We start from the raw sequence: 23,023 nt of genomic DNA, 5'->3' as shown, positions 1-23,023 counted from the left end.
AATTTCTCACCCAAGAACTCCACCACCTTGTCCTAGATAGACAGTTGCTAAACTTCTAGGTTCAACTTTGGTTCAGAAGTCTACTTCAAAAGAAAAAAAAACAGACAAAACAAAAAAAGGGAGGGAAGAAAAAGATAAGAGGAACCAACAGTCTATTTTTGGTCAGAAATGGGACGTTAAGTCACACAGTTTGAACACAGCCAAGAAAAAGAAAAGTAATTTGGATCTTTCTTTTTAAATGAGGCAAAAAGTTGCTTGTAAAATCCTTGGCCTTTATTTAACTAGGCAAATCAGTTAAGAACAAATTCTTATTTTCAATGACGGCCCTTGTTCAGGGGCAGAACAACAGATCTTTACCTTGTCAGCTCGGGGATTTGATCTTGCAACCTTTCGGTTACAAGTCTGACGCTCTAACCACTAGGCTACCCACTATCCCGCAACAGTATCCACCAGGAATGGTTTAAGTATTGCTTGTGCTCACCTTATCCTAAATTAAAAATCACAATTTTCCTCTAAGAATTCTATGATATAACCAGAGATGTATGGTCATTTCTAAGTTTGCTGTAACTAAGCTCTATTCTTTGCCATGCGAGTCCTTAAACAACAATTAAAGAAAGCAAGGAGAATGCTCTTGGAGAAACAGCTACCTCAGAATTTAAAGTGTACAAAAAAAAACATATTAGTGTGTTCGCAACCTGACAAGGTGAAAATAGAGGCAAGGGGTGGGGTGGTACCTCCTCGTTAAAAATAAACAAAGGTATTGCATTGTGTGGTGTTTCAAGGCAGAAACAGAGGAAGAGGTGGGAGGGAGATTTCTGGATAAGGAAGCCAACTAGGCCTAATCAATGAAAGGGTAGATACCCTGGGGGAGGGCCAGGAAACAGAGCACTCAAATTTACTCATCAGATTATATTGTAATCCATGGATTACTGTAATCGCCTGTAAATCAGTCTAAAAATAGCACTCCCCCTGCCTCTCCCCGCCATGATGATGGCTGTCTGCATAAAGGGTGTGGGTTTGTGTGTGTATGTACACACACACACACGTTAGAGGGAGATGGAGTGTATGCAGGATTTAGGGTTAGCTCAATGTTTTAACTTGGCTACAGCTCTGTATCTAGTCTGTGATAAAATCAAAACATACTGTATTCACTCAGTATGCCTGCCTTTGCCAACAGGCAACACGAGTAGACCTAATATTGAAACTATGCTCAACACTCTTACGACTGATGAGAGGCCTTACAGTGCAGTGCAATTGACTGAATAAAAGGGTCTATTTAAATGCTTTATTTTGTGTGCCATCATTGGGGAGAGGAAGACCAGTAGATGGCTGTACTGGTTTGCCACAGCCTTTATGTACGACAACCAAAGTTTTCCAAATAAGACAAAGATCCATCTCCCAAGGGAGTATTCTAGCTTACACACTTCACTGCGAGCTTTGTGTCACCTAATTATGCCAACCACTCCCGCTCTTACAGAGCTGGGCGTCATTTTAAACCTCCACTCAAAGCCGTTAGTTATACGAAACGCTGTCACACAAAGGCATGGATTACGCCTCCTCTGCCCCTTCTTCCTCCAATAACGTGGAGGATGTGAGTCTTCTGGAGAGAGGGCCAGAGGAAATCTTTCTTCCTAATCAAATTATCACATTAATTAGGCCCTAGCCAGACAAGGACGGAGGAGAGGAGAGCTACAAGCCAGGAGGGCAAAGCAGGAGTACAATAAGGGTGGAACGAGTTTGACATCCAGGGTGCCCCTGTCCCCTGTTCAGATTGTCAGACTGGTCGTTGATTGGATGGATCAAAGAAAAGTATCAATGAGATAATTTTGTTGCCGTCATGAATTATGCAAACCATTAAATTCAGCCAATAGACGAGCACGCTGCTGCTAAGTGGATGCACAAGCATTTTAGACTCCAGGGGTTCAAGTGGGAACCCCTGCTGTGTTTGGCAATTTTATTTTGATTTAACTAGGCAAGTCAGTTAAGACCAAATTCTTATTTACAATGACGACCTACCCCAGCCAAACCCTAACAACGCTGGGCCAATTGTGCACCGCCCAATCATGGCCGATTTTGATCCGGCCTGGAATCGAACAAGGGTCTGTAGTGACGCCTCTAGCACTGGGAAGCAGTCACTCGGTAGCCCCAATAAACATGTCAGTAAGTAAGAAGTGTCTTTTGGTCTTCTTGTAAAAGGCTTCAATTAGATTCAAGTTGCGGCTTGTCATGCAATAAGTACGTACATTTTCAATTGATACAGTACATTTACTTGTCCGAGGAACCCCTTTGTTTACTATCAAAATGGCTGCACCATAGTATAGCCCAGATCTGCTTCTATCTATAGCTGGAGCCAACGGCACTCTCCCTACACCTGCAATCCGTTCCTTCTTCTCCTCCATTTTCAGAGCGCCCCCGACCCTCATCTCTCGCTCTTCCCTTTCTCTCTCACTCCCAGCAGAGATTAGACACAAGCAGCGACTGAACAAAGTCTGCCTGCGAAAAATGTCGGTTATAAATAACCCTGGATTAATAATGCACTGGGGGGGTAGCAACACACTGCGCTTTTAAAAGCGCACGCTTCTATTTTGGGTTTTTCAACATTTTTGATTGCTGCTCGCTCTGTAGCTTCCAGCCCATCCCTGCTATCTCCGTCTTGGATGCGGATGCTGCAGAGGCAGCTACAAAAGGGAATATGGCATTCCCTTGCAGAGTACAGGCTTTGATCTAGCTATATCTGTATATGTGGAAAACACAAAGAGCGACTGCCCCTAAAAATCAACTAATCCCTTTGAAAACAGAGTCAGAAACATTTATTATAGTGTGAAAATTGACTACAAAGTGTAAATAGGACAATTTGTCATAAAAATCAGTCGTCTAAAACGGAGTTTGGAACCTCAGTGCGTCACGAGTAAATTAAGGTTGGGTTTGGATTACAATTGTCAACAGATCATGCCCACTTTTGCCAAGCTTCACGTGCAAAACGCCCGCCGCCCTCTTCCCTTCATTGAATGTGGCTCCAATGTTTCATCACCCCCAACACATTCAAAGGATCACGTGCCCTGTACGATTAGATCATGCCTCCACAGCCAAATATCTATGGTTTGCATGCCCTGCCGAAGGAACCTAGCTAGTATGGGGAATAGACCTAGCTAGTATGTGGAGTAGTCTGCACCAGTAACGCTAGGTTGATGTGCAACGACCGGTGGTCGTGAGTATAACCAGAGATACTGGATACTGCTTTCAGAAAGTATTCATACCCTTTGACATATAAAAAAAAAAAAAGTTACAGCCTGAATTCAAAATGGATGAGAAAAATGTATTCCATCTACACACAATACCCCATAATGACAAAGTGAAAACATGTTTTTAGAAATGTTTGCAAATTTAAATTTACATAACTATTCACACCCCTGAGTCAATTCACGTTAGAATCCCCTTTAGCAGGGATTACAGCTCTGTCAAATTAGTTGTTGATCATTGCAAAACAACCATTTCAAGTCTTGCCATAGATTTTCAAGCAGATTTAATCAGCTATTTGTAACGTTGGAAAACATTCTGACCGACGCATGCTACATTTGGTTTGATTTCGGGTCCGCAAACCGATGCAATCGTATCTTAAAACATTTGAATTGGGACCGATCATTACAACCCTACAGATATTAGAACAGTTTGTTGGTTTCCAAGGTGTGTGTACTGGGGATTTTATGGTGATTAAATATAAACATCAGAAACTTAGTCCCCTGTCTAATGACAGAATGGATTTAACAGGCCAGCCAGGACCAGAGTAATAAGCTTGTGGGGGATCTTGCCTTTGTGGTCTCATTAAGCTAGTGCTGCAATGACCAGCTGCCCAAGATACTAAACCTCACCCCTTCAGCTATGATAGAGCGACGGGCTATCTCCCCATGCTTCCAAGGTAAAGGAGGTCCAGATGGTACGACTGGTATGCTACATTGAGAGAGAATCATGGGTGAACGGAGAGCATGTCGGTGAGAGGACTGAGGAACTCTCCTTGGCTGCCCTCATTCTAGTCAGTGGTTGTGTCAAGAGACTCACTCTTTAATCCAGAAACTGAGGTGCAGAACCATCGCCACCAATGTCACCGAACAGAGCTCAGTGCATGCCGGTACACTGGTTTTTATTCTATCAGACAGGACTCAGTGGCCAGCGGAGTGGCACTAGCAAGGTGGGAGGCCCTGGGAGGGACCTGAAAGACAACCATTAATTTTCTTTTAAACAAAAAAATAAAAACATGCTCACCCTGCGGACTGTGCATTCATTAGGCTCTCAGACCGCACTGAAACATGGGCGAAGCTTATCACACCATAAAAACGGGGGTGACAATGGCTAGGCACACAGTGTGCTGGAATAAAAGTACAATCTGCTTGTTTGACAAAATGGTCAACCTCTGCACACACTCCAAAATTCTGCAAAAAGTACAGGTCTTCTTTCTTAAAGAGTTTTATTAGGATTAGTATAGCTAAGCACGATACTTATCACTGTTGTGTCCTCTCTGTCCATGAGTCAAACACATGGCTGTGTCAATAGTCAAGCGTATGTGCCACCTCATGCCGACTGATCGATCATTCCACTCAGCTAGGAACGTACAGTCTGAAGTGCAGCCATTTATTATTCGAGTTGTTACAAGCTTTCTTTCCCTTCTCTTTTTTTAAGTCTGTTTTGCAGAGGGTGCAGCTTACGTCATGGTTATTTTCTTTAGCAACGCTACACCAACTACACTTTGGAAAGACAAGAGAGAGTAAGCAAGACGCAGAGGGAAAAAAAGCATGAGTATTGCTTTCCAGAAATAGCACAAAGCAACATGAGGTAGGCTGCCCTGTCAAATCTGCTCTGCGTCCTCTCCTTGTTAGCCACACACGGCGAAGAGAGAGAGAGGGGAGAAAGAGAAGGAGGCTCGAAACAGAAGCTGGCCTGATCTGTTCAGTTTGGACAAAAATGGTGCCCAGATTAAAAAGTGGGAAAGACGAGGAGAGAGCGCACAGGCAGGGTGATAGCCTATATTTACGTCCTTTGGAACAGTCTTATAGCGGTCGGAGCCTCATCCTGATGCTAATAGGAGAGGAGGTTGTAAATAGCCTGTGTGATTTATGTGCCTTAGGAACCTCCAAAGCCTTGGCAGGCCTTCTGCAGGGGTAGCTCCTTGCTCTGGGAAAACAAGAAACTAGTAGTTTTTTCTGAGGAAGCCCAAAAAAGACACTTGGGAGGAGAGACAGTCTATAACTTATTGCTATGGTTTGCATGTAAGCTAACATTTACCCAGTAGCTTGACTGTTCCTTTGGTTCTCCCTTTGGTATGCAACTGTTGATCACCATGTAGTAATGCATGGATGTTAGAACATAATGGGCCTGGAGCGGATTACAGAGTGCTTCTGCCTGGATAGTCATGCGATGGGGACATGGCTAGCTGAAATTCAGGCCTTCACCCAGACTAAGGAATTTGAAAGGAAAATTCTGGGAGCATTCTGAGAGTTTTCCTACAGCAAACAGCTCCCTGTTGTTGTCTCTGTTTTACCTGAACCATACAGAATGTTGATCCCTGGACATAAGGCACCCTACTCCAGCACACTCCAAACACTGTCCCATTCAAATGAAGCAGCCTACACAAACACACTCTGGTGCACAAGGTGGTGGATACAATCCTTGAAGGGTTGATTTGTTACTCACATCGGATAGCCTTCCTTTTGAAAAGGGGGGGGGGGGGGGGGGGGGGGATTATGGAAAGAATAAACATCGAGACGATGAAATGTCATCGCTAAGCACTGACCTGAGAGTCCGCCACTGTTTACATGTTCTATAAATGTTCCGGCATTGACGTCAAACGCTTGCATGAGAGGAATGTTGTTTTCTGGGTAAACTTCTATGTGTGGTGCGGAATTCATTTCATACCGCTTTTTAGCGGTAGGGGAGGGTTTGGCTCGGTTTGAATATATCCCAGTTGAAATAGAGCTCCTCATACCCAAATAAAAAAGAAAACAGACCAGCATTTTATAGTGACGCACGTGATTATTTAGAAATAATATGATCCCTCAGAAGCTGCAGCTGCGTATTAGCAGTGGCACATTTTACAAAGAAAATCCCTGAAACATAAGTGAATTTTTTTTGTTTTGAAGCGCGTCCTTTTCTTTAAAAATCTCGTGTCACTTAAGGGAGCCTTGGAAGCTTCCAAGGAAAACATTTGTATAGAAACATCCTATTCATAAAGCATAGACCTCAACTTTAAAAACAAATTCTTGGGCATAGCCAAGATAGTCAGTGAAGGCTTCTTGATATTAATGGGTGTGTATTGTGGCCTGATCCAGAGAAAGTCCTTCAGCTGCCCATCGGCTCAAAAGAGGGCACCATCCCCCTCGCAAATCCCCCTGGGCTCAAAGCAGTGATCATAGGCCCCTTCAGGATTCACACAACTTTATTTGTCAGCGATATAAATAGCGCCAGCCTTTAATGAAGTCTGACTTTCTCGGAGCTAAAATAGAACCCCTGTGGCCTCTGCTTCTCAGCCACAACAGTGGAGTCTGCTGCAGGATCAAGTTACATGTTCACACACAGAAACACGTGATACCAGTGTACTGGCGACAAGAACCAAGAGAAGTTGAAGTGTGTGCCACCTCCTGCTGGATTCAAAGCATTCTGCCCTCCTTGGCATCTGGGGTGCCCATGGAACGTACCCATATAAATGCCAAACCATTTGGTTTTGAATAGTCACCACAGTGATTTGTAATGTAGTCAATTGCTGCGAACCACTAACCTCGGACGCCCAAGATAATTTGTCCAACACCACAATAACAGATGCAGACAACACACCCTAACATTCTCGCTCTGTTGGATACACATTTTATAAACACTTGCCCTTCAAACAGATATTAAAAAAGACAGTCCTTGGGATCACATGCAGGAGGCAAAAGGTGCTGAGAGGACCCTGGTCCCTCCCAGTGGGAGCTCCACTCAGCGACAGTTTCAGCACAAATGCATGAATCAATATTTGGAGAGCAGATCGAGTCCCAACTGGAGTTCCCTGGCACCGCGGCGGAGGACTCTGTGTGGGTAACGAGAGTCTGGGGACAGCGGGTCCGCCAGGGTGTCTCACGTGTCAGCCAGGATGAACGCATCAGTGCACCACCCCCCACCCACAACCCCTCCATGCTACCCATGGGACACTTCCTATTGAGGTAGTCCTGCATTCCCGTCCCGGGTATGTCGGGAAAAACTGCACATACTTGTATCCGACCTGTCCAGGGCTTTTGAATGCTATGAGGGGAGCATCAATAGTTGTATCCATGTTTGGTCTGGAAACCAAAATTCATAGGGAAAAATTTATTGGGCTTATACACATGCACACACACACAACTCTGGGGAATCTAGGGCTCCATAGAGGTCTATAGTACAATATCACCTGACCTCTCACGCACTCAAAAACAAGGACCTTTCTAAGTGATCCCAAACTTTTGTAAGAAAAGATCATTTTTTGTCCATTAAAATATCAAATTGATCAGAAACACAGTGCAGACGATGTTGAAAATGACTATTGTAGATGGAAACGGCAGATTTTTTATGGAATATCTACATAGGCGTACAGAGGCCCATTATCAGCAACCATCACGCCAGTGTTCCAATGGCACGTTGTGTTATCCAAGTTTATCATTTTAAAAAGGCTAATTGATCATTAGAAAACCCTTTTGCAATTATGCTAGCAAAGCTAAAAACTGTTGTTCTGATTAAAGAAGCAATAAAACATACCTTAGTTAGATTGAGTATCTGGAGCACCTCCTCCCAGCTGCCCACTGCACTGAGGCTAGGAAACAATGTCACCACCGATAAATCCACTATAATGTAGAATTTCAATAAGCATTTTTCTACAACTGGCCATGCTTCCACCTGAGTACCCCTACCCCGGTCAACAGCCCTGCACCCCCCACAGCAACTCACCCAAGCCTCCCCCATTTTTCCTTCACCTAAATCCAGATAGCTGATGTTCTGAAAGAGCTGCAAAATCTGGACCCCTACAAATTAACCAGGCTAGACAATCTGGACCCTCTTTCTAAAATTATCTGCCGAAATTGTTGCAACCCCTATCACTAGCCTGTTCAACCTCTCTTTTGTATCGTCTGAGATCCCCGAAGATTGGAAAGCTGCCGTGTTCATCCCCCTCTTCAAAGGGGGAGACACTCTAGACCCAAACTGCTACAGACCTACATCTATCCTACCCTGCCGTTCTAAGGTCCTCAGCCACGCTCAAGGTCCTAAACGATATCATAACCGCCATCGATAAGATACAATACTGTGCAGCCGTCTGCATTGACCTGGCCAAGGCTTTCGACTCTGTCAATCACCTCATCGGCAGACTCGATAGCCTTGGTTTCTCAAATGATTGCCTCGCCTGGTTCACCAACTACTTCTCTGATAGAGTTCAGTGTGTCAAATCGGAGGGCCTGTTGTCCGGCCCTATGGCAGTCTCTATGGGGGTGCAATTGTGCAAATGAAATTGTGTCACTTCTCTTGCGTTCGTTGGACGAAGAGTCAGGGTATATGCAACAGTTTGGGCCGCGTGGCTCTTTGCAAACTAATTTTCCAGAATTTTACGTAATTATGACATAACATTGAAGGTTGTGCAATGTAACAGGAATATTTAGACTTATGGATGCCACCCATTAGATAAAATACGGAACGGTTCCGTATTTCACTGAAAGAATAAACGTTTTGTTTTCGAGAAGAGAGTTCCCGGATTTGACCATATTAATGACCTAAGGCTCGTATTTCTGTGTGTTATGTTATAATTAAGTCTATGATTTGATAGAGCAGTCTGACTGAGCAATGGTAGGCACCAGCAGGCTCGTAAACATTCATTCAAACAGCACTTTCGTGCCTTTTGCCAGCAGCTCTTCGCTGTTTATGACTTCAAGCCTATCAACTCCCGAGATTAGGCTGGTGTAACCGATGTGAAATGGCTAGCTAGTTAGCAGGGTGCACGCTAGTAGCGTTTCAAACGTCACTCGCTCTGAGACTTGGAGTTGTTGTTCCCCGTGCTCTACATGGGTAAAGCTGCTTCGAGGGTGGCTGTTGTCGATGTGTTCCTGGTTCGAGCCCAGGTAGGGGCTAGGAGAGGGACGGAAGCTATACTGTTACACTGGCAATACTAAAGTGCCTTTAAGAACATCCAATAGTCAAAGGTATATGAAATACAAATCGTATAGAGAGAAATAGTCCTATAAATCCTATAAGAACTACAACCTAAAACTTCTTACCTGGGAATATTGAAGACTCATGTTAAGGAACCACCAGCTTTCATATGTTCTAAGCAAGGAACTTAAACGTTAGCTTTCTTACATGGCACATATTGCACTTTTACTTTCTTCTCCAACACTTTGTTTTTGCATTATTTAAACCAAATTGAACATGTTTCATTATTTATTTGAGGCTAAATTGATTTTATTGATGTATTAAGTTAAAATAAGTGTTCATTCAGTATTGTTGTAATTGTCATTATTACAAATACATTTTTTAAAAACGGCCGATTAATCGGTATCGGCTTTTTTTGGTCCCCCAATAAATCGCTATCGGTGTTCAAAAATCAGTCGACCTCTATTCTGGACGTTTCTGACTTAGGTATTTGTAGCGGTCCACATATTCTAGGTATCTGGTTAGACTGTGAACTCTCCTTCCAGACTCACATTAAGCATCTCCAATCCAAAATTAAATCTAGAATTGGCTTCCTATTTCGCAACAAAGCATCCTTCACTCATATTGCCAAACATACCCTCGTAAAACTGACCATCCTACCAATCCTCGACTTCAGCGATGTCATTTACAAAATAGCCTCCGACACTCTACTCAACAAATTGGATGCAGTCTATCACAGTGCCATCCGTTTTGTCAAAGCCCCATATACTACCAACCACTGCGACCTGTATGCTCTCGTTGGCTGGCCCTCGCTTCATACTCATCGCCAAACCCACTGGCTCCAGGTCATCTACAAGTCTCTGCTAGGTAAAGCCCCGCCTCATCTCAGATCACTGGTCACCATAGCAGCACCCTCCCGTAGCACGTACTCCAGCAGGTATATTTCACTGTTCACCCCCAAAGCCAATTCCTCCTTTGGCTGCCTTTCCTTCCAGTTCTCTTCTGCCAATAACTGGAACAAACTGCCAAATAAATAAACAAGTCACTGAAGCTTGAGACATATCTCCCTCACTAACTTTAAGCACCAGCTGTCAGAGCAGCTCACATAACACTGCACCTGTAAATAGCCCATCCAACTACCTCATCCCCATACTGTATTTATTTATTTATCTAGCTCCTTTGCACCCCAGTATCTCTACTTGCACATTCATCTTCTGCACATCTATCACTCCAGTGTTTAATTGCTATATTGTAATTATTTCGCCACTATGGCCTATTTATTGCCTTAACTCCCTTATCTTACCTCATTTGCACACACTGTATATAGACTTTCTACTGTATGTTTTGTTTATGCCATGTGTAACTGTTGTTGTATGTGTCGAACCGCTTTGCTTTATCTTGACCAGGTCGCAGTTGTAAATGAGAACTTGTTCTCAACTAGCCTACCTGGTTAAATAAAGGTGAAATAAAAAATATAAATACATTTGTGGGTTTGATTACAGGGTCAAAATGGCCAGAAACAAAGAACTTTCTTCTGAAATTCGTCAGTCTATTCTTGTTCTCAGAAATGAGAAATTGCCAAGAAACTGAAGATCTCGTACAACGATGTGTACTACTCCCTTCACAGAACAGCGCAAACTGTCTCTAGAATAGAAAGAGTAGCGGGAGGCCCCGGTGCACAAGGCCCCGGTGAGCAAGAGGACAAGTACATTAGTGTCTAGTTTGAGAAACCGACGCCTCACAAGTCCTCAACTAGCAGCTTCATGAAATAGTACCCGCAAAACACCAGTCTCAACGCCAACAGTGAAGAGGTGACTCCGGGATGCTGGCCTTTCTAGGCAGAGTTGCAAAGAAAAAGCCATATCTCAGACTGGCCAATGAAAAGATTAAGATGGCAAAAGAACACAGACACTGGACAGAGGAAGATTGGAATAAAGTGTTATGGACAGACAAATCTAAGTTTGAGGTGCTCGGATCACAAAGAGGAACATTTGTGAGACGCAGAAAAAATGAAAAGATGCCGAGTACTTGACGCCATCTATCAAGCATGGTGGAGGCAATGTGACGGTCTGGGGGTGGTTTGGTGGTGGTAGTAAAGTGGGAGATTTGTACAGGGTAAAAGGGATCTTGAAGAAGGAAGGCTATCACTCCATTTTGCGACGCCATGCCGTACCCTGTGGACTGCTCTTAATTGGAGCCAATTTCCTCCTACGACAGGACAATGACCCAAAGCACAGCTCCAAACTATGCAATAACTATTTAGGGAAGAAGAAGTCAGCTGGTATTCTATCTGTGCTGGCCACTCCATTATAGTCACCGGATCTCAACCCTATTGAGCTGTTGTGGGAGCAGCTTGACCGTATGGTACATAAGTGCCCATCAAGTCAATCCAACTTCTGGGAGGTGCTTCAGGAAGCATGTGGTGAAATCTCTTCAGATTACCTCAACAAATGGACAACTAGAATGGCAAAGGGCTGTAATTGCTGCAACTGGAGGATTATTTGACGAAAGCAAAGTTTGAACACAATTATTATTAATTGTTATTTCAATTTAAAATCCTTTTTTTTTTTTATAACCCTGTCAACTTCTTGACTATTTCCTATTCATTTTGCAACTAATTTCATGTATGTTTTCATGGAAAACAAGGACATTTCTAAGTGACCCCAAACTTTTGAACTGTTGTGTATGATAATCCAACCTCATATCACTGACTTTAAGGCTATTGGGCTCCATAACTGGTGCTGACCATTCTAATCGGCTAGAAGTGAATCTATGCCTTTGCTCAATCCATATGCCCTGATGTATTGAGACTAATCTGCCATTTACTCCATGATGTGAACTGTGGTTATATAAGTAGCAGACGTACAACTGTCTACCCTATACCTTTTAATGGCTTGCCTTTGTTTCTGTGCCTAGTGTATTTGTTTGCGTGTGTAAGCTGCATGCAGTAAGCTGTTTTGTCACTGGAGAAAGTGTCTCATCAGGTGGTGTGTGTTGGTTTGACTATCACTGTGGACAACAGATGGCTCTGTCTGATTTTAAGCGGGTATTATAGTTTACAGGGAAAGGCTTTGTGTGCGACTGACACACAACCAGTGCAGTAGACTCTTGCTGCATATGGCAATTTATTCGTTTTTTGTGTGTAATTTTTACCCCCTTTTTCTCCCCAATCTCGTGGTCACGATCTTCTCCCTGCAACTCCCCAACGTGCTCGGGAGAGGCGAAGGTCGAGTCATGCGTCCTCCAAAACATGACCCGCCAAGCCGTGCTTCTTAACACCTGCTCGCATAACCCGGAAGCCAGCTTGCAGGCGCCCGGCCCGCTACAAGGAGTCGCTTGAGCGAGAGGAGTCAAGTTAAGCCCCCCCCCCCCCCCCCGGCCTAACTGTCCCCTAACCCGGACGATGCTGGGCCAATTGTGAGCCGCCCTACGGGACTCCCGGTCACAGCCGGTTGTGGCACAGCCTGGGAACGAACCCCAGGCCTTATTGACGCCGCAACACTGCGATGCAGGGCCTAAGACCGCTACTCCACTTGAGGCCTGGCAATATTTTGTATTAATCAAACCTTGATTTAGATAATGGAAAAGCAGCACTTACTGCTGCAGATCAGAGGGAATCATTTGGGATTAGATGGATTACAGATTTGCAACTGAATGGGTGACTGAATGAATTTGCAGCAACCAGATACCTGGCCCTGTCAAACCTGCCATTCTGTTTCAGACAAATCACACTGACATTCTTCAAAGAAAAAATCAATGATGAGGGAACTCCTTAGTAGGGTGGCAATTACAGCTAGGTGATAGGTGAGCTAAATAAACTAGATTGATTTGTCACTGGCTTGCTCTCCTGAAAATCCTCCTGTAATTATATTACTTACGGAGTTGTCGACATGTTTATGCACACAAACTAGGCTACATGTCCTGTATTATAAGAATAGGCACCAGAAATTTCATTGTGTGTTAGAAGTAAATTTAAGAGATGGTAAGACTTTTCAATGTTTACTGTATTTCAAGTGATTTAACAGTAAACAGCACATTCTTCAGCACAACAATAACTCTTCAAATGTTTGTCACGTGCCGAATGCAACAGGTGTAGACCTTACCGTGAAATGCTTGCTTACTTACAAGCCCTTAACCAACAATGCCGTTCAAGAAATAGAGTTAAAATATTTACTAAATAAATAAAAAATCTAAAATTAACACAAATTACATAACAATAACGAGGCTATATACAGGGGGTATCGGTACTCAATCAATGTGTGGGGGTACAGGTTAGTCGAGGTAATTTGTACATGTAGATAGGGGTCTAGTGACTATGCATAGTTAATAAGCAGCGAGTAGCAGCAGTGTAATTACAAAGGGTGGTCAATGTAAATAGTCCGGGTGGCCATTCTGATTTAATTGTTCAGCAGTCTTATGGCTTGGGGGTAGAAGCTGTTAAGGAGCCTTTTGGACCTAGACTTGGTGCTCCAGTACTGCTTTCTGTGCGGTAGCAGAGAGAACAGTCTATGACTTGGGTGTCTGGAGTCTTCCTCTGACACCGCCTAGTACAGAGATCCTGGATGACAGGAAGCTTGGCCTCAGTGATGTACTGGGTTGTACGCACTACCCTCTGTAGCACCTTACGGTCAGATGACGAGCAGTTGAGGATCTGGGGAACCATGCCAAATCTTTTCAGTCTCCTGAAGGGGAAAAGGTGTTGTCGTGCCCTCTTCACGAATGTCTTGGTGTGTTTGGACCATGATCGTTCATTGGTGATGTGGACATTAAAGAACTTGAAACTCTCGACCCGCTCTACTACAGCCCTGTTAATGTGGGCCTGTTCAGCCCTCCTTTTCCTATAGTCCACGATCAGCTCCTTCGTCTTGCTAGACTTAGTGGCTAGACTTGGGAGCAGCATACACTTGGAGATCTGACACTTGGAGATCTGATATAGCTGATGTTGGCTTGGAGGTCTAGAATCATCATTAGGCTATATCATTGTAACACACCATGTGAAATCACTGGCATGCAAACATGAATCTGTTTCTCCCTCCTGGTCATTTCACGTCAACATGATGACTTTCAGTGATCAGCCTGTGACTTCATTATGTTATCTCCCTCTTCCTGCAGCTGGCTGTCACCACCCTCCACTTTGCCTTGTACATCTGTACAGTGGTCATAGTTCTATTTTCACTGGATGATGTAGAACATTGAATTGTTCCAGTTTCTTTGAATGATGCTGCGGTGATGTCAACAAGGGATTGATGGGGCTTATATGGGGCCAAGAACAAGGTCGCTAGGCCACAACGCACTTTCAGTCATGCCTTTTAACCAATTGGTTTAGTGGCACAAGGTGCCACAGTTATGCCTCAGTCACTAGTCACTACCTTGTAATTGTTCACTGCCCTGGTCCTCCTTTGGCCCATGTGTCACAAAGTGATCACAGTAATCACAAGATGCAAATTGTACATAGTTGAAAAACATTCTTCTCAAAAAGACTGTCAATTAATCAGGCTGAGAAGGCAATAGGCTGGTATTGAAACTTGAGTTCAGTTATTGCCAACTCTGACTGTTGCAATCCAGCTATACAGATGGAGCCCTTTTTTAAAGCCCTGCATGTTCTGAGGCTCTGGGCCGGTTGCTACGTCAAAACGGTTTTGGAGTTTGCAACCCTCACTGCAACAGGGACCTGTAATTATGAGCAGGCAAGTGCAGACATGCGTCGGTACTGTGATCCAACCAGGAATCACTAGGGCCTTTCATGTGGTCCAGATCCTTATTGAGATGGAATGTTTGATAGTCCCGTTTACACCGACAACCCCTTTCTGAAACAACCCATGATCCCACCATTAGCCCTCATTCTTCCACACTATGCAGGGAAGGTACTAGGCTTGGCTGGTTCCTTGGATATGATGGTTGGTAGTTTGAATTGTAGCTAATTTAGTAGGTCTAATCTTTTTAGAAGTCCTTGATTTAGTTTCAATTTGCCATGCTCAAATTAGATGTGCCTTGTGATAGGCCTAATTAAGGGGTTGTCTTATAAAAAGCCTCTTGTCGTTTAGTCATACTCTGCTTGATTTGTTGTGGTCCTTATTCTGACGGATCCAAAATGGCTTAGTCCATTCAAACCGCATTATGAATCATATGGGGCCTTGGGTAACAGTTTATGAATTTTGAATGTTCTGTGTACGTTTTCAGTTTCAAGATGGATGCAAGAGTTATGTGAGGGGTAAAAATGTATGGAGGGACTGAATGCAGAGCAGGCCTGCTGTGTTCTAGCTGCTATAGTCTCCACAACTAGAGGACCTTTGCTACCCACCAACAGTGATGTGTGGGGGAATATTCACAGTATTATTTGAGTACTAAGTTTGTCTTAATTTAGCAGCCTCTAGGAAGAAAACAAACTTAAATATAGCATTGCCCGTCCCCCGTCACCACCAGGGCTTGTCAACCCGCAGCACTCCCCCCTCTTATGTTCCAGTGCTATAATGAGCGCCCAGGCATGTCACGCCTGTTTACCAGCCCCGTGCTGTGCTCCCACCCATGTCTGGGATGGTGGAGTTGGTGGTGTGTGTCTGTACATGCGTGGTGTGTTCCCAGACGATCATCTCTTACCTTACCTACATTGCTACCTGCCCTGCACTCCACGATCAACGGGACATGTCACAGGCACTGTCTTCACCTCAGCTGGCTGTCATGAAGCATTACCTACTGACCAACAGTCTCTGACAACCTTCGCTCTAGATATGCTATGTTGTTGAGCTGACTAGATTATAATTAGACATAACGTAATAAAAAAGGCTTATTGTGTAACTTATTCCATCTGTCTTGGTCAAATAGAGGTCAAATCTGCTGAATCCTTTCTCTTAATCAGCTCATTTCTGATTTTTAGATTGTGATAGGCCCGTAACTGATCAGAAATCCTTAAACATCAATAATAGGAATGTACAAACATTTTATCCCATACTAATGCTAAAAATATCGTAACGCTCGTCGTTGGAATGAGAAGAGGAGGACCAATGCGCAGCGTGGTAAGTATCCATTTTAATAAGAATACTAGAACAATAACCCGACAAACGACCGAAACAGTCCCGTATGGTGATAACACAGACACAGGAAACAACCACCCACAAAACACAAAGAAAAACAGGCTACCTAAATATGGCTCCCAATCATAGACAACGACTGACACCTGCCTCTGATTGGGAACCATACTAGGCCAAACACAGAAACAGACAACCTAGACATACAACATAGAATGCCCACACCCTGACCAAACAAAACATAGAAACATACAAAGCAATCTATGGTCAGGGCGTGACAGTCGACTCTTCTTACCTGATATTATTACTGGTAGTAATTAGAGTATAGTTCTATTATGGCAGGGGGGTATATTTAGAGGCAGGATATTATTGCAGAAAAGCAGTCGTGTCAGTGCAACCGTTCAAAAGTTTGGGGTCACTTAGATATGTCCTTTGTTTTCCAAGAAAACATACATGAAATTAGTTGCAAAATGAATAGGAAAGACATTGACAAGGTTATAAATAATGATAAAAATAAATAAATAGTGTCCTTCAACCTTTGCTTTTGTCGAATAATCCTCCAGTTGCAGCAATTACAGCTTTGCAGACCTTTGGCATTCTAGTTGTCCATTTGTTGAGGTAATCTGAAGAGATTTCACCACATGCTTCCTGAAGCACCTCCCAGAAGTTGGATTGACTGATGGGCACTTATGTACCATACGGTCAAGCTGCTCCCACAACAGCTCAATAGGGTTGAGATCCGGTGACTATAATGGAGTGGCCAGCACAGATAGAATACCAGCTGACTTCTTCTTCCCTAAATAGTTATTGCATAGTTTGGAGCTGTGCTTTGGGTCATTGTCCTGTCGTAGGAGGAAATTGGCTCCAATTAAGAGCAGTCCACAGGGTACGGCATGGCGTCGCAAAATGGAGTGATAGCCTTCCTTCTTCAAGATCCCTTTTACCCTGTACAAATCTCCCACTTTACTACCACCACCAAACCACCCCCAGACCGTCACATTGCCTCCACCATGCTTGATAGATGGCGTCAAGTACTCGGCATCTTTTCATTTTTTCTGCGTCTCACAAATGTTCCTCTTTGTGATCCGAGCACCTCAAACTTAGATTTGTCTGTCCATAACACTTTATTCCAATCTTCCTCTGTCCAGTGTCTGTGTTCTTTTGCCATCTTAATCTTTTCATTGGCCAGTCTGAGATATGGCTTTTTCTTTGCAACTCTGCCTAGAAAGGCCAGCATCCCGGAGTCACCTCTTCACTGTTGGCGTTGAGACTGGTGTTTTGCGGGTACTATTTCATGAAGCTGCTAGTTGAGGACTTGTGAGGCGTCGGTTTCTCAAACTAGACACTAATGTACTTGCTTGCTCAATTGTGCACCGGGTTCTCCCGCTACTCTTTCTGTTCTGGTTAGAGCCAGTTTGTGCTGTTCTGTGAAGGGAGTAGTAGTACACAGCGTTGTACGAGATCTTCAGTTTCTTGGCAATTTCTCACATGGAATAGCCTTCATTTCTGAGAACAAGAATAGACTGACGAGTTTCAGAAGAAAGTTATTTGTTTCTGGCCATTTTGACCCTGTAATCAAACCCACATATGCTGATGCTGCCGATACTCAACTAGTCTAAAGAAGGTCTGTTTAATAGCTTCTTTAAATCAGGAAACAATTTTCAGCTGTGCTAACATAATTGCAAAAGGGTATTCTAATGATCAATTAGCCTTTTAAAATGATCAACTTGGATTAGCTAGCACAACGTGCCATTGGAACACAGGAGTGATTGCTGATAATGGGCCTCTGTATGCCTATGTAGATATTCCATTAAAAAAAATATATATTCCACCGTTTCCAGCTACAATAGAAATTCACAACATTAACAATGTCTACACTGTATTTCTGATCTATTTCGTGTTATTTTAATGGAGAATTTTCTTTGCTTTTTTTTTTTTTTTTAAGGAAATTTCTAAGCGACCCCAAACTTTTGAACGGTAGTGTATGTCTGGAGAAACTAACATTTACAAAGCCCATATTAGGCTATCAGATTTATCATATAAGGAAACCACTGATATCGTGTGAGGTTGGATCATCATAAAACCTATATGTCTGGACAGAGCAATGGTAACATTGCTAAAACAGGTGCAGCCAGGAAGCTTCCGGTGGAGGGTAACCATTGTTGCCGCAGGTCAGGTCCCCGTCACTTTATGATCCTGGTTGAGCCGATCAAAGGACCTGGCATTGCTTCTATTTCCTGTTGTCTTGATGGTGGAGCTTTTTAATAAACATGTTAAGGGCTTGTCTACTGCGTCTCAGTGGGCAACAAAGACCTCCATTCACAGGGTCCAGTTTTTGTAACAGGCTGGCATTTACAAACCTGAGCAAAAACACCATCAGTAGCACCTCACACTTCATCAAGGGAAATTCTCCTAAAGTTACTAAAACTTTTCACAGAATTAAAAGTACAAGGTGTCAAGACAGTCTGGGAGCAGAAAAACCTTGGTGCATTTTGTAAACTAACTCACACTACTTTTTTCCCCCCTTACTAGCGCCGACTTTGCTGATAGCTACATTGAGGAAAAATGTACTATATGATATGTGGTTGTCCAACCTAGCCATCTTAAGATGAATACACTAACTGAGCTAAATGACTAAAATGTCAAATGTATCCCACCAAATTGCTGACCCACTAAATGTCAAATCCTGAAATACTTTGCTGCAGTAAAGTGGGGAGAACATCAGGAGGCGTAGTTTATCTTCAGCATAGTCCTTGACATGATAGAACATGTATGCTCATTGTTGTAATAGGAAATACCTTATTTAACTTCTTATGGCTGGGGGCAGTATTGAGTAGCTTGGATGAATAAGGTGCCCAGAGTAAACTGCCTGCTACTCAGGCCCAGTTGCTAATATATGCATAGTATTAGTAGATTTGGATAGAAAACACTGAAATTTCTAAAACTGTTTGAATTATGTCTGTGAGTATAATGGAACTCATATGGCAGGCAAAAACCTGAGAAAAAATCCCACCAGGAAGTGGGAAATCTGAGGTTTGTAGGTTTAAGTCTTTGCCTATCCAATATAGTGTCTATGGGGTCATATTGCACTTCCTAAGGCAACCCCTAGATGTCAACAGTCTTTAGAACCTTGTTTGAGGCTTCTACTGTGAACGGGGAGAGAATGAGAGCTGTTTCAACCAGATGTCTGGCAGAGTGCCATGAGCTCACTCAGGCGTGCGCCCGTGAGAGGTAGCTGCGTTCCTTTTCCTTTCTAAAGACAAAGGAATTCTCCGGTTGAAACATTGAAGATTTATGTTAAAAACATCCTAAAGATGGATTCTATACATCGTTTGACATGTTTCTACGAACTAATGGATTTTTTTTTTACTTTGTCTGGCCTGCACATCGTGAATTTGTATACTAAACGCGCAAACAAAAAGGAGGTATTTGGACATAAATGGACTTTATCGAACAACAAACATTTATTGTGGAATTGGGATTCCTGGGAGTGCATTCTGATGAAGATCAAAGTGAATATTTATAATGCTATTTCTGACTTCTGTTGACTCCACAACATGGCGGGTATCTTTATGGCTTGTTTTGGTCTCGGAGTGCTGTACTCAGATTATAGCATGGTGTGCTTTTCGGTAAATATTTTTTTTAAATCTGACACAGCGGTTGCATTAAGGAGAAGTTTATCTAAAGTTCCATGCATAACACTTAAATGTATCAACATTTATAATGAGTATTTCTGTAAATTGATGTGGCTCTCTGCAAAATCACTGGATGTTTTGGAAGCAAAATATTACTGAACATAACGCGCCAATATAAAAACTGAGATTTTTGGATATAAATATTAACTTTATCGAACAAAACATACATGTAGTGTAAAATTAAGTCCTATGAGTGTCATCTGATGAAGATCAAAGGTTAGTGATTAATTTTAATTTTCTGCTTTTTATGACTCCTCTCTTTGGCTGTAAAAATGGCTGTGTTTTTCTGTGACTAGGTACTGACCTAACATAATCAGATGGTATGCTTTCGTCGTAAAGCCTTTTTGAAATCGGACACTGTGGTGGGATTAGATACAAGTGTATCTTTAAAAATGGTGTAAAATACTTGTATGTTCAAGGAATTTTAATTATGAGATTTGTTTGAATTTGGCGCCCTGCACTTTCACTGGCTGTTGTCATATCGATCCCGTTAACGGGATCTCAGCCGTAAGAAGTTAAAGAAACAGCCTTTGCCTAGCCTATTATCTATCCATCCATCTATGACCTATTTTACAGGAAAACACAAACCAGGTAAAGTCCCCAAAAAGGTCCTGTCCCAGATTCTAATAGTTCTTTAAAACATGACTAAAATCACCATTACCAGGTCATGTTTTTCACAAATTAACCGTACCAAGGTCAGTGCCAGCGGGACAATTCATGAAGGTTAGAAAACCAAAGGAAATGCGCACATCCACTTATTTGAACAGGTGTCGGGTAAACAAGGGGAGCATATGCAAGAGAAGGAGAACCACCCACATGCTGCTCTATAGCCGTTCCGCTCTGTTGATTTAAGCACGAGTGAGCAGTAAATCTATCCCCCCCCCCGTCCTCTCAGCGCACACTAGGACGTAGAAGCTGTAAAAGACTGACTCCAAAACTTGAGTGGCCGTAGTCGGTTTCTATGCATTCCTTTTAAAAATTCCTTCCCTCAAAAGCAGCTTCAACAATAACATGGAGTGACAGACAAAAACACTACACCTCTAGTCACAACACCACCACAACAGTCCTACAAAAAAATGACATCCTCTCAGGTGCTCAGACATGCACCCACCCTTCCCCAGCCCTCAACCCCCTGTATGACTCACCAGCACTGGGCATGGCAGACACTTGGGACTGGGGCAGCAGCTCCAGAGGTTGCTCCCTGCTGGACACGGCGTCTGAGGAGAAGCAGGACTCGGTCTCATAGATGGTCTGCAACATTGCGCACAGCCCCGGCACAGTGGGCCTTAAAAGCATGCCAGTGCAAGGGTGTCCTTCCAATACATATGGGAACACAAAAAAAAAAAAACACTATCCAGGCAAGTTTCAGTTGCAGAAAATGAGAAAACCTTTGACTAGATGAGAAGGTGAATACTACGAAATCCCTCTTAGATCTTTAAAGAAAACTCCAGAATTCCTCTTCTAGAGATGAAACTGATGAAGGAGAGAGATCCTTGAAGTTCCATGGCTCAAATAGAACTGTAGTGCCTCCAGGTGAACAGTGAGAGTTGTTCCCAGCACAGGCTACAGAAGAAACAAAACAAGTAGTTTGGCCAGTCGAGTAGACCAGCACTGAACCACTCAGAGGAGCAAAGTTAAAATACACACCGCCCTCTTGGAGTTACGTAGCCTTCTCAAAACACCACGCATGAAAAACTGTCAAGCTGGGGAAAATAAATAGCAGGCAACACACAAAAAAAGTCAGTGTGAATCTCATCCAAAAGCACCAGTCGTCTGTGTCGCAAGCAGAGTAGACGTGGACACAGTCAGCTCAATAGACTGGCTGTCACTGTGTCGGCGAAGATCTGAGAGCGCCACGGGAGAGATCAGCGAATGGCGAGAGGAGAGTGGGAAGGAGGAGCGAGATAGAGAAGAGGGGGAGAGAGTGAGAAGCTGAAAATAGATCACTAGGAGGTTGTGTAGACTGTGCTCGGGAGGTAGACTTTTGTTGACGGCATTGAATGTTAACCTCCTAGACTCTCCTCCTACTGCAGCGTGTCCTCCTCCTCCTTGTTCTCTTCACAAAGGCAGCGCTGCTGCACTCTGCATCTGCCACAGAGGAGAAAGCAGTCAGAACCACCCATCACCTCAACCAGTGGTACACGAATTAAAACCTGCAGCGTCTTTCCAAAAAAAGGGGTTGTCCCTTAGCCTAAATCTCTTTTTGTTTTTTTCCCTGTTTGTTCGTTTATTTCTTCGGTAACTTCTACCCCCCCCCCCCCCCTGCTGTGTTGCAGATCACAGAGGTAGAAGAGGAGCGGTACTGAGTTTACAGACTGGGCTGCTCAGGGCGGCTGGAAATAGCTGCCGAGTGGCAGGGGAGGGGCGGGGCTAGGGCTATAAATAGAGACGAGAGCTGAGGGTGTTTGAGAAGGCAGGGAGGGAGAGAGAGGAGAGGGAAAGGAGGGGGCCTTGTTCATTCAAATAGCACTGAGCCAATCGAGCGCTGTTCCCAGTGCCGATGGGGGATTGCTGATGGAAAGGGGGGGGGGTGTACAGTGCCATTGGAACCTTGAAGTGCGAGGACAGACAAGCAAAATGGCTAATGCAGGCAGAGACAAAGTCAGTTAAACACTGACATCCTGCAAGTGATCAGAAAAGCTTTGCTAGCACCAAATGCTTCTGCACATTAGGGGTAAATCTAAGTAATTATTATCGAGGCTAACTGCATCAGCAGCTCACTCGGGTCACCATTCCACCAACACAAAGTGGGTTAGACTCTGAAGCAATCTGTCCACAGATGTCAAGTGTAGTACAATTTGTTACACCAGATTATGTTAAAAAGTTATTTCATGAGTTAGCTGCTTCTGGATGAGTAGCCATTAGGCTTACATCTACAGGTGTCATGACGTTGGCAGTGGGGTAGGTTTATGACAGTCATAAATACCTCTTTCCCCCTTTTTCTCTCTCCCTACTATAACTGATGTGACATAAGAAAACCCCTTGGTTAACATGGAGATTCTGGGGACATCAGAAGGTGGGGGGAAATGAACTATATTCTGGTAATCCGACCAACTGAACATATGCGGTGGTACTTAAGGTATATTATGTCAGTTCGGTTGCCCTCTGACACATTCTCATCAATGATAGAATGACAAACTCTACTGTGGAAAGTCTAAATGTCAGAGG

General features: G+C 43.5%; 1 protein-coding gene across 1 annotated transcript in view; it reads right to left on the bottom strand.

Moving 5' to 3' along the window:
- LOC120036498 (histone deacetylase 5-like) overlaps positions 1 to 21,115 on the bottom strand; it is a 31,361-nt gene extending 10,246 nt beyond the window's left edge. Inside the window, exon 1 of the mRNA XM_038982940.1 lies at positions 21,001 to 21,115. Coding sequence (XP_038838868.1) covers positions 21,001 to 21,115 — 115 coding nt within the window. The remainder of the gene's footprint in view (positions 1 to 21,000) is intronic.
- Between the last annotated feature and the right edge of the window lie 1,908 nt (positions 21,116 to 23,023).

Source organism: Salvelinus namaycush, unplaced genomic scaffold (assembly GCF_016432855.1).
Source record: "Salvelinus namaycush isolate Seneca unplaced genomic scaffold, SaNama_1.0 Scaffold1362, whole genome shotgun sequence".
Taxonomy (NCBI): domain Eukaryota; kingdom Metazoa; phylum Chordata; class Actinopteri; order Salmoniformes; family Salmonidae; genus Salvelinus; species Salvelinus namaycush.
Note: the sequence above shows the minus strand (reverse complement) of the source record. Positions and strands in the feature narration are given on the sequence as shown.